Source organism: Aulonocara sp. 'chitande type north' Nkhata Bay, linkage group LG8, assembly GCF_057382095.1.
Source record: "Aulonocara sp. 'chitande type north' Nkhata Bay isolate Kocher_YH1m ecotype deep benthic linkage group LG8, A_spYH_male_GT1.1, whole genome shotgun sequence".
Taxonomy (NCBI): Eukaryota; Metazoa; Chordata; class Actinopteri; order Cichliformes; family Cichlidae; genus Aulonocara; species Aulonocara sp. 'chitande type north' Nkhata Bay.
In genome coordinates this window covers 11560796-11573555 of record NC_141351.1, presented here as the reverse complement: position 1 = coordinate 11573555, position 12760 = coordinate 11560796, and the positions used below count along the sequence as shown (strand labels likewise).

The following is a 12760-nucleotide window of genomic DNA, read 5'->3' as shown; positions in this document are numbered from 1 at the left end:
CCTCCTCTATCTGCCGGTGGTACATACCGTGCAGGGGCCTGTCCTTCCATGATGGTTCCTCGTCTCCCTCCTCTTTCTTGGGTTTCTGCTGCCTGAGGTATTCACTGAGCACTCGGTCAGTTGGGGCCATCTTCCTAATGTATTCTTGGATGTTCGAACATCCAAGAATATATATATATATGTCAAGGCTTTACAACCAAGTTAAGTACAGACATCACTAATGTCACACAACTTTGCTGACATGTGGCCAACAGTAATGTTTTAATGATCTTCGTTATTAAACATTCGCACATAAATAAGTGACGTCATAATCAGTACTTACTTTTGACAGTTCACTCTACTTCTGCCGTATTTTGCGGCAAAATTATCCACACCCACCGCCGCGCTATGAATTGTGGGATATATGGGACCACGAAGTGTGCACCGGACCACGCTTGATATTTGGAGAAATTGACGGCGCATTTGGAGTATGCATTTGAAGTACACTTCGGATTGGGACAGCCGTCGTCGCGTGGCGGTGACGTAATCACACTTAAAATGCGTACTTCAAGCGTGCAGACCCTGAATTGGGACACAGCCTTAGTGTGTGTTTTTGTTTCCCCTCCTATTGTGTGTAAATGGTTTGGCCAAATCATTATAAAAGCTACCCTCATGTGTCTTTGTAATTAGGTCAGTTTGTGAGTTAAGTTGTGTCTCACTTTGTTTTGGGTAAGCGTCTGTAAATTCCTTTTTGTAGAGTTATATTTAGTTGACCTCTTTTATGGGCCTGCTAAGTATGTTTTTGAATTTTGTTAATTTTGGACTTTTTGAGGGTTAAAATAAAGAAAACCCTTTTTGAAGATACTTTTTTGCCTGTGTCCTCTTTCCTTTGGCTGCTTGGTCCCTCACAAAGAACATTGAAAGCTCTTCTTTGGATGTTGGCTGACTTCTGTTCTCTGTCAAGATGATCCCACACTGCTTCAATAATGTCGAGGTCCGGGCTCTGGAGGAATAAGGAAATATTTTGTTCTATCCCTGTCAAACTGTCATCATTGGCATTTTTTATAAATTCAGCAAATAAATGTTTTTTAACCTGTTACGGACTCAAATATTGGGGATGGATACAAGAGGAAAAACCAAAATAACAACACTGGTCCGGCCGGGTTGAGTCAAACGATGATTTTAATGATCACACGCGTGGGAGATGGACACCGTACGCAGACAACATCAGGGACGATCTGATTTCCTCGTGTCAGCGTTGTTCCCACATCATCATAATTAATGTTGTTCCAGGTTCAACATTGCAAGTGACCAGTCATCTTCTTGTGACGTCATTCCTTTGCGACTTCGAAATACCCGCCTTCGAGTATTTCGAAATACAAGTGAAGAAGCGAGAAACCGTCGCCTGTCCGCCGAATTTGAAGTCAATTCGCCTGTCCGCCGAATCTGAAGTAAATTTAGGATGCTTTTCTTTAATAAACGGTAAGCATTATACATATGTTCCTCATTTGGCTTGCTGTTTGTTTGCTAGTGATAGGCTACTTGACGACAGCATTAGCTAACCAGTGTTCTCTAGACCAGCGTTCCCCAACTTTTTGGGTGTTTCGTGGCCCGGGGGTTGGGTCAGGCAAAATTGCAGTAGCTTCCCTGATCATTCTACAAACATAAGTGAAGAGAATCTGGACTAAAAGGCCTAGACTTATGGTTGTGTGCTGAATCTATGAATCAAACTATCACCTGGAAACATAATTAACTGGTCCATAGCTGTGAAACTGGACATGAGTTCTTGATTCTATGGAGATTAACAGTAATCCAGAAATTTACAAATTTCTCTCAAATTCCTCTTCACCTCACTGTGCAATACCTTTGTGCAATACTTTTGTAAATAGTCAATGGTGCAAATAGACCTCAATACTTGAAATGTGCAGTTCACTTGTATTTTTTTTTTTATTCCTATTTATTCTATTTATCCCCTTCGTATATTTTATTTTTATTTATATTTGTCTCTGTATTTGTGTGTGTGTGTGTATATGTATGTATGTATGTATGTATGTATGTATGTATGTATGTATGTATGTATGTGTATATATATGTATATGTATATGTATGTATATATATATATATATATATATCTCATTCTGTAACTGTAACTTCTGTCGGTGTTGTGCTTTTGGAAACCGAATTTCCCAGAGGAACCCACCCGAGGGATTAATAAAGTTCTATCTTATCTTATCTTATCCCTGGGACATCGCGTAAATGTTGTCCCTGGGACATCATGTAGAAGTTGCCCTGGGACATCGTGTAAATGTTGTCCCAGGAACATCGTGTAAATGTTGTCCCAGGAACATCGTGTGATAGCTTGTTAATAATGGAATGAAAATTATTGATTGTTATTAACTTGTGAAAAAGAAGTGTAACAAATCCACATGTTATGTTCTTACACCCTTACAGAAACTGTGACTCCTTCACAATGTCAGGTAAATGTCAACTCATGTTGAATAATCAACCAATCAAGCCTTTTATTATCACATGCAATGTTACACGTACAACTGCAATGAAAATTTCACCCCCTTCTGACCATACATATATTACTTAAACATCACATTGGGAAGACAGGTCGGAAACAGTTAGGAAGGTCAGAAAACAATTTAATTAATAGATGAAGGGAGAGAAGGAGAAAAAAGAACTACAACCAGACAAAGCTCCTAGAAGACTGAAATGGATGATGGTTGCAGCATGCAAAAAGAAAATGATATCTGTTGACTACAGCATATGCTTTCTCACAGATTACCTTGTGGGAGTAGCTGGACCAAACTCTATTGGTATTTCAAGTTTGAAATCCCTGTTTGACCAGACAAACATTTCAGATGAGGTACTTCTTGACATAAAAATCCTTTTATGTTGTCATAAAACTAATGTTAAATTCTGCTTTAAATACACTTTATTGGGACCCACGCCCAGTTTCACACCTTGGCTCAGGCGATTAGAGGATCATCAGGGGGTCCTTTTGTCCCTCTGTGGGGGGATACTCCCACTAGGTTTATATCTGGGACTCTCCACCATTTGACCTTAGAACTGAAGAAGCTTCTCGGATGAGAGGTGAAATGTCTTCAAGCAACTTAAAGAAGTCCAGACGCTTTTCTTTGCAAGCTCCTTTGACTACGATGACCTGGATGACTGAGAACCTTCACAGACACTTTATTGTACAATTTACTTAATGAATCGTATTCCTTAGTTCTGTTTTTCTTTATATGTATTTATTTATTTGTTTTATAAGGTAATAGATGGCCTAATCTATTTGCAGTGTGAGGTATGTTGTAAAGCTTGTTTGATCATAATGACATAGTATGTTTACGTTTTTTGTAATGTATTTGAAAACATAGGTGTATTTATGTTATTTTTATAGAATTTCCCTCACATTTATCCAATACCAAGCCAAATCACTGGAAAAATTTTGGATGGGTCCACAAGAGCACAAAGTGCATACTTTTTGAAGGTATGACTTGGACTGTGGTAACTATGTTCTTATCACAAAGGGTTTATAAGTTGCCACTATAAAAAAACCCAGCATTTTCCAAAATTGAAGCCTTGTCAGAAGAACCTGAAAAATACCTTTCTGAAACCTTTTCTGTGTAAAGACTTGCTCAAAAGCAATGCACACAGATTAAAACATTTCTGTCTTGGCCAACTGATAAAGAACACCAAAAATTGAGTGGTGCGTGTTGAGTCTGTGGTCTTGATTTGTTTTGTACACACTATAGAAATTAATTAATGTAAACCAAAAATGACACTTTCTATATGTTTGTGTATCTGCAGAATTAATTACAAGTCTCACCTGACAAGCTTTCGCAGTTTTGCAGTGTCATTCTTGACAGAAAAACATACTTGTCACATTCTTTATCTGAGAAATTGATTGGAGCCTGTCTGGAAAACGGCAGCCACTGGACCTTGTTTGTAAGTTGCACAGATTTTGCACTCTCTCTAGTGCATGATACTTTTCAGTGTCCCTCATTAGGAAAGCTCAAGGCCCAAGCCTACCATATCCATCTTTTTACAAAACAGTTTTGTGACATACCCAAGAGGACCATAGTCTAAATGAATTCATTTGGCGAGTCGGAGGTCAGAAAAAGTGCGGTGTCGATAAACTGGAGGTAATTAATTAACATATTTAACATAACATATTTAATTTAATTGAAATCATTACCGAACGTGGTTATTGATTTCTCTATATGCTTTTTATTTGTAATAACTGCGATCTCTCAGCTCATTTGCTTCAGCAAGAGGCTGCACTGGAGAGTGGACCTTGTCACATGTGAGCCACCCACATCAACAGGATGGGAACTCATGTGGAGTGCATGTCATAATGGTACTGAAAACTATAGCTTTAACCTATATAAGTAATGTTTACATTTTTGCCTATTCAGTTTTTAAAGCCTTAGAGGCAGGATGGTAAAATCTCAATTTTTTTTGTAGATTGAACCATTTCAGCAGTAATGCTTTGCTTTGGTTGCTCTGTTTTTTTTTCTCGGGGGGGTTAAAAAAAAACAAACATTTCTTTGTTAATCTAATTCTTTTTGTTCTTTTTTTTTTTTTCTTCTTCGTCAATTATTAGTTTGCCCAATCTCTCATTGACGGTAAAACACAAGTGGAGGAGTACAACACTGAAATCACAAAGCTCAGGTCCCGACTTTGCCACTACTTATTTTCCTCAATAGGTAAAGATAAAATTAGCTGCTTTCTTTTTCTCTAACATTGGAAAATGTAACTTGTACTTAAACAAATTATATTTTGCAGATCGAACTAGGAAGTGCAGTCAGTGCTGGTGTGTGATTGCAGCCAAAGACCGGGTGCACTATGACATGTCCTTAGCCATATAGATTGTTTATATAATGGACTTTGTTCATTTGTTTTTTGTTTGTTTATTTCTTCTTCTTTTTTCTTTTTTTTTAATTCACAGGTGCAGTGCCAGAAATGTGGTGCATACAAGCACATGCATTGTTCAAAGTCTGTTTGTGGCATCTGTATCTTCTGTGAGAGTAAGTCACAATATAACTAAACAATGTCCAAAAATGTTTAAAGTGAAATTTTTTTTTGTAATTTTGCCTTTGCACACCAGGACTGTGTAATTAAAGTGGACGTTTCAAGATCCAGTTTTTACACAAAACTATTTTAGACATAACTGTGTCGTATTGTGGGGATTTCTCTTCACAATTAAATTGATATAGTGCTGTTTATATCATTCTTCTTTATGTAACAGCACAGTGCAGCACAGCAGAGGGAAAGGAGTTGTGCAGCATAGTAGGTGGCTATACAGGAGGAGCAATAGAAGTAGCCAGTGAAGAATGTCATCAGGGAAAGCATCAGGCAGCGAATGACAAAGGAAAAGTTCCTAAGGGAGAGAACATCTGCAGCAAATCGACAAGTAACAGTGAGATAGGAAGACTGACAGTCAGAGATGAAGGTACACAGACTGAAGACAAAGAAAAAGAAACAGAAGTATACGGCACAAGTCTGAGTACAGATAATGCTGCTGCTGCTGATGTTGTAGGATCGATGCAGATACAGAATTCCAAACTGATTCAGAAGGAACTAGTACAGTTTACAGAGTGCATGGTCGCTTATCTGTACCAAGCTCAAAAAAGAAAACCTACACAATAACAGAAGACGAGATCAAGCGCAGAATCAACGCAGAGAACATGTCAGTTCATGTTTTCAGAGGTTTGATTGGGGTAGGTATACATTTCGTGATTTTGATGTCACCTGAAATAAATCCGGGTTACTCGTATCAATGAAGTGACAATGTGGCTGGAAATTGTGCATTTGCTGCAACACATACACAATTACACCATGTAAACAAAAGCATTTAACTTTGTGCGTGTGTCTCTCTCTGCTCTTTTGGTGTTTGCACTTTTTCTTTTTTAGGGCCGTAAAGCCAAACTGCCCGCAATGATTCTTGACAGGCCTAAGAAGGCCAAAACTAAAGTAACAGTGTTTAGTGTTCTGAGTGAAGAGGAGGCTGGGGAGCTAGCCCTCGGGTTTGCCGGAAGATTGGCCTGCGATGTCACAACAGACATGGTCTGTAAAGGCATCGACCATTCAAGTGCTGATATGACAAAGTAAGTTAGTAAAACAATATGAAAGTTGTATCTTTTTTGGTATTATTTGTCATTTCCCCGTATTTGGGTTATTGGTGTAACATTGTTAATCTTACTTTCTAATAACAGACAGACTCTTCTCAAAATCCAACACAACCTTAAACATGAGCTGACTGATTCCTCAACCTTCAGTTTGCTGACACACACCTTTGGCCCCGCTGCACTGGATTCTGTCATTTCATTCCTGTGTGAAAAACTTGATCTTGTCTCTTAAATAATGAAACCTTTTGTGACTTTTGTTTGTTCTGTAAATCAGAATCTTGAAAATTGTTCATTGTTGTTCTAAGTTTGTGTTAACTATTTGGCAAAAATGATTGGTTCCTAATCCAAACAGCATAATGACTGTTCTAACACATATCTTAAAAATGCTACAAAGAAAGAAAATTATCACATATGTTTCAATATGAATGTAATTGTGTCACACTCGGTTTGTAGTAGCTTTCCTGTTTTATTTTGAGTTTTGGTATGTTTACACTGTTATTTTTATTTCCCGTGTGTTCGTCTTCCCTTATTAGTTTTACTGTATTTAATTAGTCTGATTTAATAACTTATAATTATTTACTTTCCAGTGTGTATATATGCTCCTCGTTTGGATTATTGTTTGTTTGAGTTCTGCCTGTCTTTTCTATTAAAGATTTGGACTTTTGGACTATTAGTGGACCTCGTAGGTTTTTATTCTGTGCAATTGGTAATTGACTGGGTTTAATTTAGTGGCCTGGAAAACAGGCCGGAGGGGTCTGGTCATTTTAACCCCCTAAGACCCGAAATCTTCCATGGCATGCATTTTTAATTTCTCTTTGATATTTGGGCCGATTGGAACCCGATGAATGTAAAAAGAAAGAATTACCAGGTTGTTTTTTTTTTGTTTTTTTTTTTACCTAATTTTTGTTTCTGAGAAAAATGAGAGCCACATATGAGGACATTCATTTGAAATTTCGATAGAACAGTTGCAGTATAATGTCCTCGTAACTGTATATCAGGCACTTGTTGATCAAGATTTAGTATTTTGGTCTAAATAACCCAAAATGTGATGTCCACATATGTGGACGCCAGGCTGAAGTAAAGTGTTAGAGCTATTTATACCTATGTAAACTTTTATACACTGGTTTTTACCTGTCTTGTTTCAGAAAGGTTTAAAAGGGTAATGTCCACAGTTTATTTGTTTATTTATTTGTTTGAATTCAACATATTTTATTAAAGTAATTGAACTTGAACACAGAAAAAACTGAATCAAATAATCATAAAATCAAATCACTTGCACTATACTAAAGTCTAATCTACTCTGAGCTAATGCCGGTTTCCAACACTAATGATCGGGTGAAGGAGAGAGATGAGGGTGTGCACGGCCACTGGTGCTCTTATCCCTGTTCTTTGTGATACAATCCAACAGGAAAGCAGTCAAACCCTTGGACATTAGCCAAGTTAACGTTCACAAATATATACACACAGGAACTCTGAGCCCCAATGTCAGCATTAGCACAAACATGCCACTTCATACCAAATCTCAGTGTGAGGTCAGGTGTTAGTCTCATTCCATTATTCTGGCTATATTTTCTTACTCATCATTACCAATAAACTTATACTTAAGACTAACTATTAACAAAATCACACCCCAATAACTCTGTTATTACACTTTGTATTTAATCATAAAAAGGCTGGATGTTGAAACCTTTTACTTCTATTTTGTATGAGCCAGGATTCTCAACAGCTGATACTCTATGTCCAAAAAGTGACAGGTATCGTTTTATGGAGCAAAAAACTTAAGAGCGCATATTTTATAAATAATACCAACAATTACAAATGCAGACCTTTAATAATAATAAGTAATCCTTTATTTATAATGCATAGCAATATAAAAATAGCAACATATGAAAATATTACAATGGGCACAGATGAATTTGTATCAAAAACAGCAACCAAGCCAAAGTAATGAATAACACACATAAATAACAACTGCTTGAGAGAGCAAACAATTTCTTTTCATCTGTTCCTTGGCAGAAAGTTAAGACAGCTATTCAGCTTTAGGTTTCAATAAACAGAAGTAATGGATGCAGTCCCTTTGAAATGTCACACAAAAGTCTACTTGTGCATATACTTAGCTTTAACTCTTCTCTTTTTTGTTTTGTATTCCAAAAGGTTTTCATTTTCTCCAGAGGATGTCTCTCTTTCAGTGGTTATCGACTGTTCACATTCATTTTCACAGACTGTTGGAATGTCGATGCTGGCCGAACGTTTCTTGCTAGAATACAATGGCCTAATTTTGCGTGCATTATCTGTCGTCTTTATTTCGTACTGGCATATACTTTTGCCTACTTCTTGTTTTGTTTTTAAGACATTTGTATGCAGTTCATCTATCATTGCAGTAATACCCTCTGGAATGAATGCCCACTGTTTAACTGTGTCTAAAACAGCATTTAGTTTTCCAACCGCATCTTCTGTGCATTTTTTGTCTGTGCTTTCAACTACAGGAGTGTCATTTAAAGTTGATAGAGGACTTTTCAGAGAGTTTTTCATTTGTTTAAAATGGCTACAAGCCACCTTCAGGCAAGCACATGTGTTATAGTGAGAGAACGTACAACAAGTGCACTGAAGTGTTTCAGCCGATGCAAAAAAACACAGATTTCCAAACAAACTTGGCATTTTTATCACTTTCAAGTCCTCAGTGTACAAAGTAATGCCTTTCTTTCACTGCAATTTTTGCCAAGTTAGAAATGTCTGTTTCCATGTTTGGATAGATGTCATTGTCAACCTCTGCTAATTTTGCAACTAACACTAGATGCTTGCAAAGAAGTCCTCGTAAGCCATATGTACAGTTGCAGTAGGACTCAACAGGGCAGACATCATACACTATGTCTTCTCTTGACTCAGATGGGACTTGATATGCATTAACTCCATGGCTGTTCTTGACTGTAATTTTAAGAGCCCAACCATTTTCCATCAGTCTTGAAGCAGAGTCTGAAACTTGAGACAAGGTGTCAGCAAACCTGTTTTTCATGCGGCCCACATCTTGCAGGGTTTTTATGACTGAGAAGTAGTCGTCGGCCTTCCCTAGGAGCACTTCAATCAGATCATCCAGACGCCTATTCTTGTAGCCAGATAAAAACTGGTATTTCAGGCGGTGGAAAAATCTGAAAAACAGTTATTTGAAATGATTAGTAACTGTAATTGAAGGAATTTAAAGTTTTAATCAAGACTGAAATTATTTTAAAAAAAATTGGAATACCTATTGCACACGTCTTTTATAAAGGAATGCTCTGTGCCGGTTTAGCTGATTTAGGCAAATCCACCTACTCTGTTTTTTGTTGTGATAACATAAAAAACGCTGCTAGAATTTAAAGGATTTGCCTAAAACCTGTTCTGGCAATGACATGAAGAACCTACTCAGTTTAGCCTCTTGGATTAAAGCATAATATCTTTTTTTCAGCAATACAATCGAATGAGTTCAAAATAATAAATCATACCTTTCAATCACATTGTTTGTTTCAGAACGAGCGTGACTGAAGCGACGGCCGTAGTCACACCACATGTGGCCAATGCCTTCCCAGTGCTTCTGAAAATACTGGCACACCAAAGGGTATTGCTTAAATGTCTGGCAGAACTCTGCTGATGTGGCTTTAAAGTCGTCCTCCTAAGAGAATTGGATGCAACAGAATATATTTCAATCCATTTAACAGACCTATTGAAATCTTTAATATTATGTATTGAAGCCCTTTTCCTTTTATTGAATAACATTAAGAATTTTAAGTTATTAACTCATTCACTGCCAGCCATTGGCAGTGAATGAGTTAAACCCATTGACTCATTCACTGCAATTGACGGCTATAGATGTCAATGGCAGTGAATGAGTTAATAATATGTCGTGTTTTTGTATTAAGAAGCAATTATTTCTTCCCTTACAATGGCTAAGAAGGAACACTAAACCTATAAGCATATTTGGTTTCAGCATCTGTCTGTGAAAGAATCCCACTCACAAGTTCTACTGCACAGTGGGTGACACAATGATGGTCTGCACAGCTTAAGTACTTGTTTTGATAAGCAAGCTAAGAAGCCAGTTTTAGAAATTGTTTCAAAAATCTATTTTGTATCTCTCTGTAACTTTTTTTTAGCAACTGAAAGTTATTATGCTCTTAGTGTAATCAAGAAATCAAAATGTGAAATAGACAAATTACACTTACAGATGTGCAAGCTTTCAGCTTACAAAAGAAAGAAATGATTTCATTTCTCTTTTGGGTGTTAGAAAGCCCATGGACCCCGGACTCTGATTTTGAAAGCCATCGATTAACAGCCTGTGAATGTAAGAGAAAAAAAGTTAATCTGGAGAGAGAGACAGAGGAGCAGCTGTACAAAAAGCATAAAAGAAAGCTGACGTCCAAAAATAACTTTGTCACTCACTGGACAAGAGGACCTGTGCATTACAGAAATCAACCAGGCAAACATATTTTTAAATGTCAAAAAGAGCTTTGGGAAGCAGCCACCAGAAGATGAGTGCACTGTGGTCTTAAATGAATGGACAAAGTCACTCAACATTTTATCCCTTTATATTCATTAACCTGAGTAGGTGAATATCACAATGAGGCAAATCATAACAACAGGACCCTGTTGTAAAAATGTGTTTCAGGTGCATCTTAGACAACGTTACCTGCAAGACACGGTACCAGCATAGAAGGATAGCTGACTCTGGAAAAACCTTCTGCAAAGCATTTATTTCCGCAAAGTCTTTGTCAACCATAAATGCTCTACAGAAAAAAAGAAAACACTAAATGAGATTAAACAGTATGAAAATGTTTTTGCTATCTCAAAGCACCACTTCAATGCCAAATTAAACATTTCAACTCACAAGTAGATATATAAAATACTGCATACAGCCTATAGGAATAACTTCAACAACTGGAAAGGAAAGTTTTTTGCAGCCCATGCTGCAGCTATAGCATTAGATTCTGGCATGTTATAACTTTTTTGAAAAGGAATTATTTCAAAATTAATAGCTGTCAATGTATTATTTACCTCGGGGAAGTTGGGAAATGCTCACAAACTATTCCAAGAACAGTTTCCAGGGTTTTCTGACTTTCGTTGCTGACAATAGCATAGGCCACAGGGACTCCATGCCCATGATCATCTCTTACAACAAGTGTGAATAAGGGAAATGAATAATGGTTAACGCAGTGCGTGGTGTCAACAAATACTAACTGTTTTGCATAGTTCTCCATGTTTGATTTCATCACAGGTGTCTGCAAAACAATCATTAGTTCTTGGTCAGATGTGTATGGTTGATAGAAGAGAACATGTTCTTGATGTTTTCCATTAAGTAAGGTATGTACACTTTGACTGTCTCCACAGTTAAAGTGCTTCTTCCTCATCATGCAGGTTTTAACACTGTCAATGTCACATGGTGTGACAAAATGCTCTCTGTTGTGAAGATCTCTGTGTCCATGTTCTTTGGCCCATTTATGACATTCGGTTAGTATGATGGCTGGCTTAGTTCCAAGGGAAAGCAGTTCCTCAATCTTCCTCCTCAAATCACTGGAAATATTGTTGAAATGTGCGTCTTTTGGGTCCGAAGGATCATGCCCATCATGCTTATCATATGTACGCTGCACGATGACTGTGTGGTCTTTCCAACATTTGAGTACTTTAAATGAAACATAGGCCTTACAGCCCACTGCTCTGTAGCTGTTTCGACTTTTTTTCCCAGCTCTGATGCAGTTGAATTTGTAATAGTCTCTTTTCCTGTCTTTACCTGAGGCAACATTTAAACATTTATAATGTCCATGAAGGGTTAATGAGTTCAATTTTTCTAACACAACACTGAATGGGTCCTCCTGGCATTGTGACACATGCACACAAAGTTGTGTATCTTTTCCAGTTCTTTTTTTTTCGTCATTCAGAACACTTCTTCTAATTATATCGTCCATTTCTGGTGGAAAAATAACGAAGGTTTAATTAGTCAATATTCATTAATTCATCTTAACTTGTTTTGGGTTTTTTTGCAATACAATGTAAATATTAAATATAATATTAAATATATATATATATATATATATATTATATATATATATATATATATATATATATATATATATATATATATATATAAAAATAAAAACACCCAGCACGCCCCTGCGGGCGGTTTATCCTTCAAGCTCGGGTCCTCTACCAGAGGCCTGGGAGCTTGAGGGTCCTGCGCAGTATCTTAGCTGTTCCCAGGACTGCGCTCTTCTGGACAGAGATCTCCGATGTTATTCCCGGGATCTGCTGGAGCCACTCGCCTAGCTTGGGAGTCACCGCACCTAGTGCTCCGATTACCACGGGGACCACCGTTGCCTTCACCCTCCACATCCTCTCGAGCTCTTCTCTGAGCCCTTGGTATTTCTCCAGCTTCTCGTGTTCCTTCTTCCTGATATTGCTGTCATTCGGAACCGCTACATCGATCACTACGGCCGTCTCCTTCTGTTTGTCTACCACCACTATGTCCGGTTGGTTAGCCACCACCATTTTGTCCGTCTGTATCTGGAAGTCCCACAGGATCTTAGCTCGGTCATTCTCCACCACCCTTGAGGGCATCTCCCATTTTGACCTCGGGACTTCCAGATTATACTCGGCACAGATGTTCCTGTACACTATGCCGG

At 37.7% G+C, this 12760-nt stretch overlaps 2 protein-coding genes across 6 annotated transcripts; one reads left to right on the top strand and one right to left on the bottom strand.

Moving 5' to 3' along the window:
* Window positions 1–2359: 2359 nt before the first annotated feature.
* LOC147323282 (uncharacterized) lies at window positions 2360–6789 on the top strand. Of its 4 annotated transcripts, XM_086303566.1 has the most exons (11): window positions 2634–2851; window positions 3257–3289; window positions 3386–3933; window positions 4042–4130; window positions 4243–4345; window positions 4592–4694; window positions 4774–4826; window positions 4937–5015; window positions 5237–5440; window positions 5902–6095; window positions 6204–6789. In XM_086303566.1, exons 4-10 carry the CDS (start codon window positions 4075–4077, stop codon window positions 5907–5909), a joined length of 606 nt encoding a protein of 201 aa, XP_086159692.1. In that variant the 5' UTR covers window positions 2634–2851; window positions 3257–3289; window positions 3386–3933; window positions 4042–4074; the 3' UTR covers window positions 5910–6095; window positions 6204–6789. The 4 variants fall into 4 exon arrangements, with proteins under 4 accessions (XP_086159689.1, XP_086159692.1, XP_086159690.1 ...); XM_086303563.1 differs by lacking the exon at window positions 2634–2851 and adding an exon at window positions 2360–2456 and having other exon boundaries at window positions 5237–6095; XM_086303564.1 differs by lacking the exon at window positions 2634–2851 and having other exon boundaries at window positions 3067–3289; window positions 3386–3475; window positions 3796–3933; window positions 5237–6095.
* A 1150-nt stretch (window positions 6790–7939) lies between these two features.
* LOC147323281 (uncharacterized) lies at window positions 7940–11277 on the bottom strand. 2 transcript variants are annotated; one of them, XM_086303559.1, is made up of 5 exons: window positions 11139–11277; window positions 10774–10870; window positions 10310–10420; window positions 9596–9762; window positions 7940–9262 (listed from the first exon to the last, which is right to left on the bottom strand). In XM_086303559.1, exons 2-5 carry the CDS (start codon window positions 10861–10863, stop codon window positions 8794–8796), a joined length of 837 nt encoding a protein of 278 aa, XP_086159685.1. In that variant the 5' UTR covers window positions 10864–10870; window positions 11139–11277; the 3' UTR covers window positions 7940–8793. The 2 variants fall into 2 exon arrangements, with proteins under 2 accessions (XP_086159685.1, XP_086159683.1); XM_086303557.1 differs by lacking the exons at window positions 10774–10870; window positions 11139–11277 and adding an exon at window positions 10527–10562.
* Between the last annotated feature and the right edge of the window lie 1483 nt (window positions 11278–12760).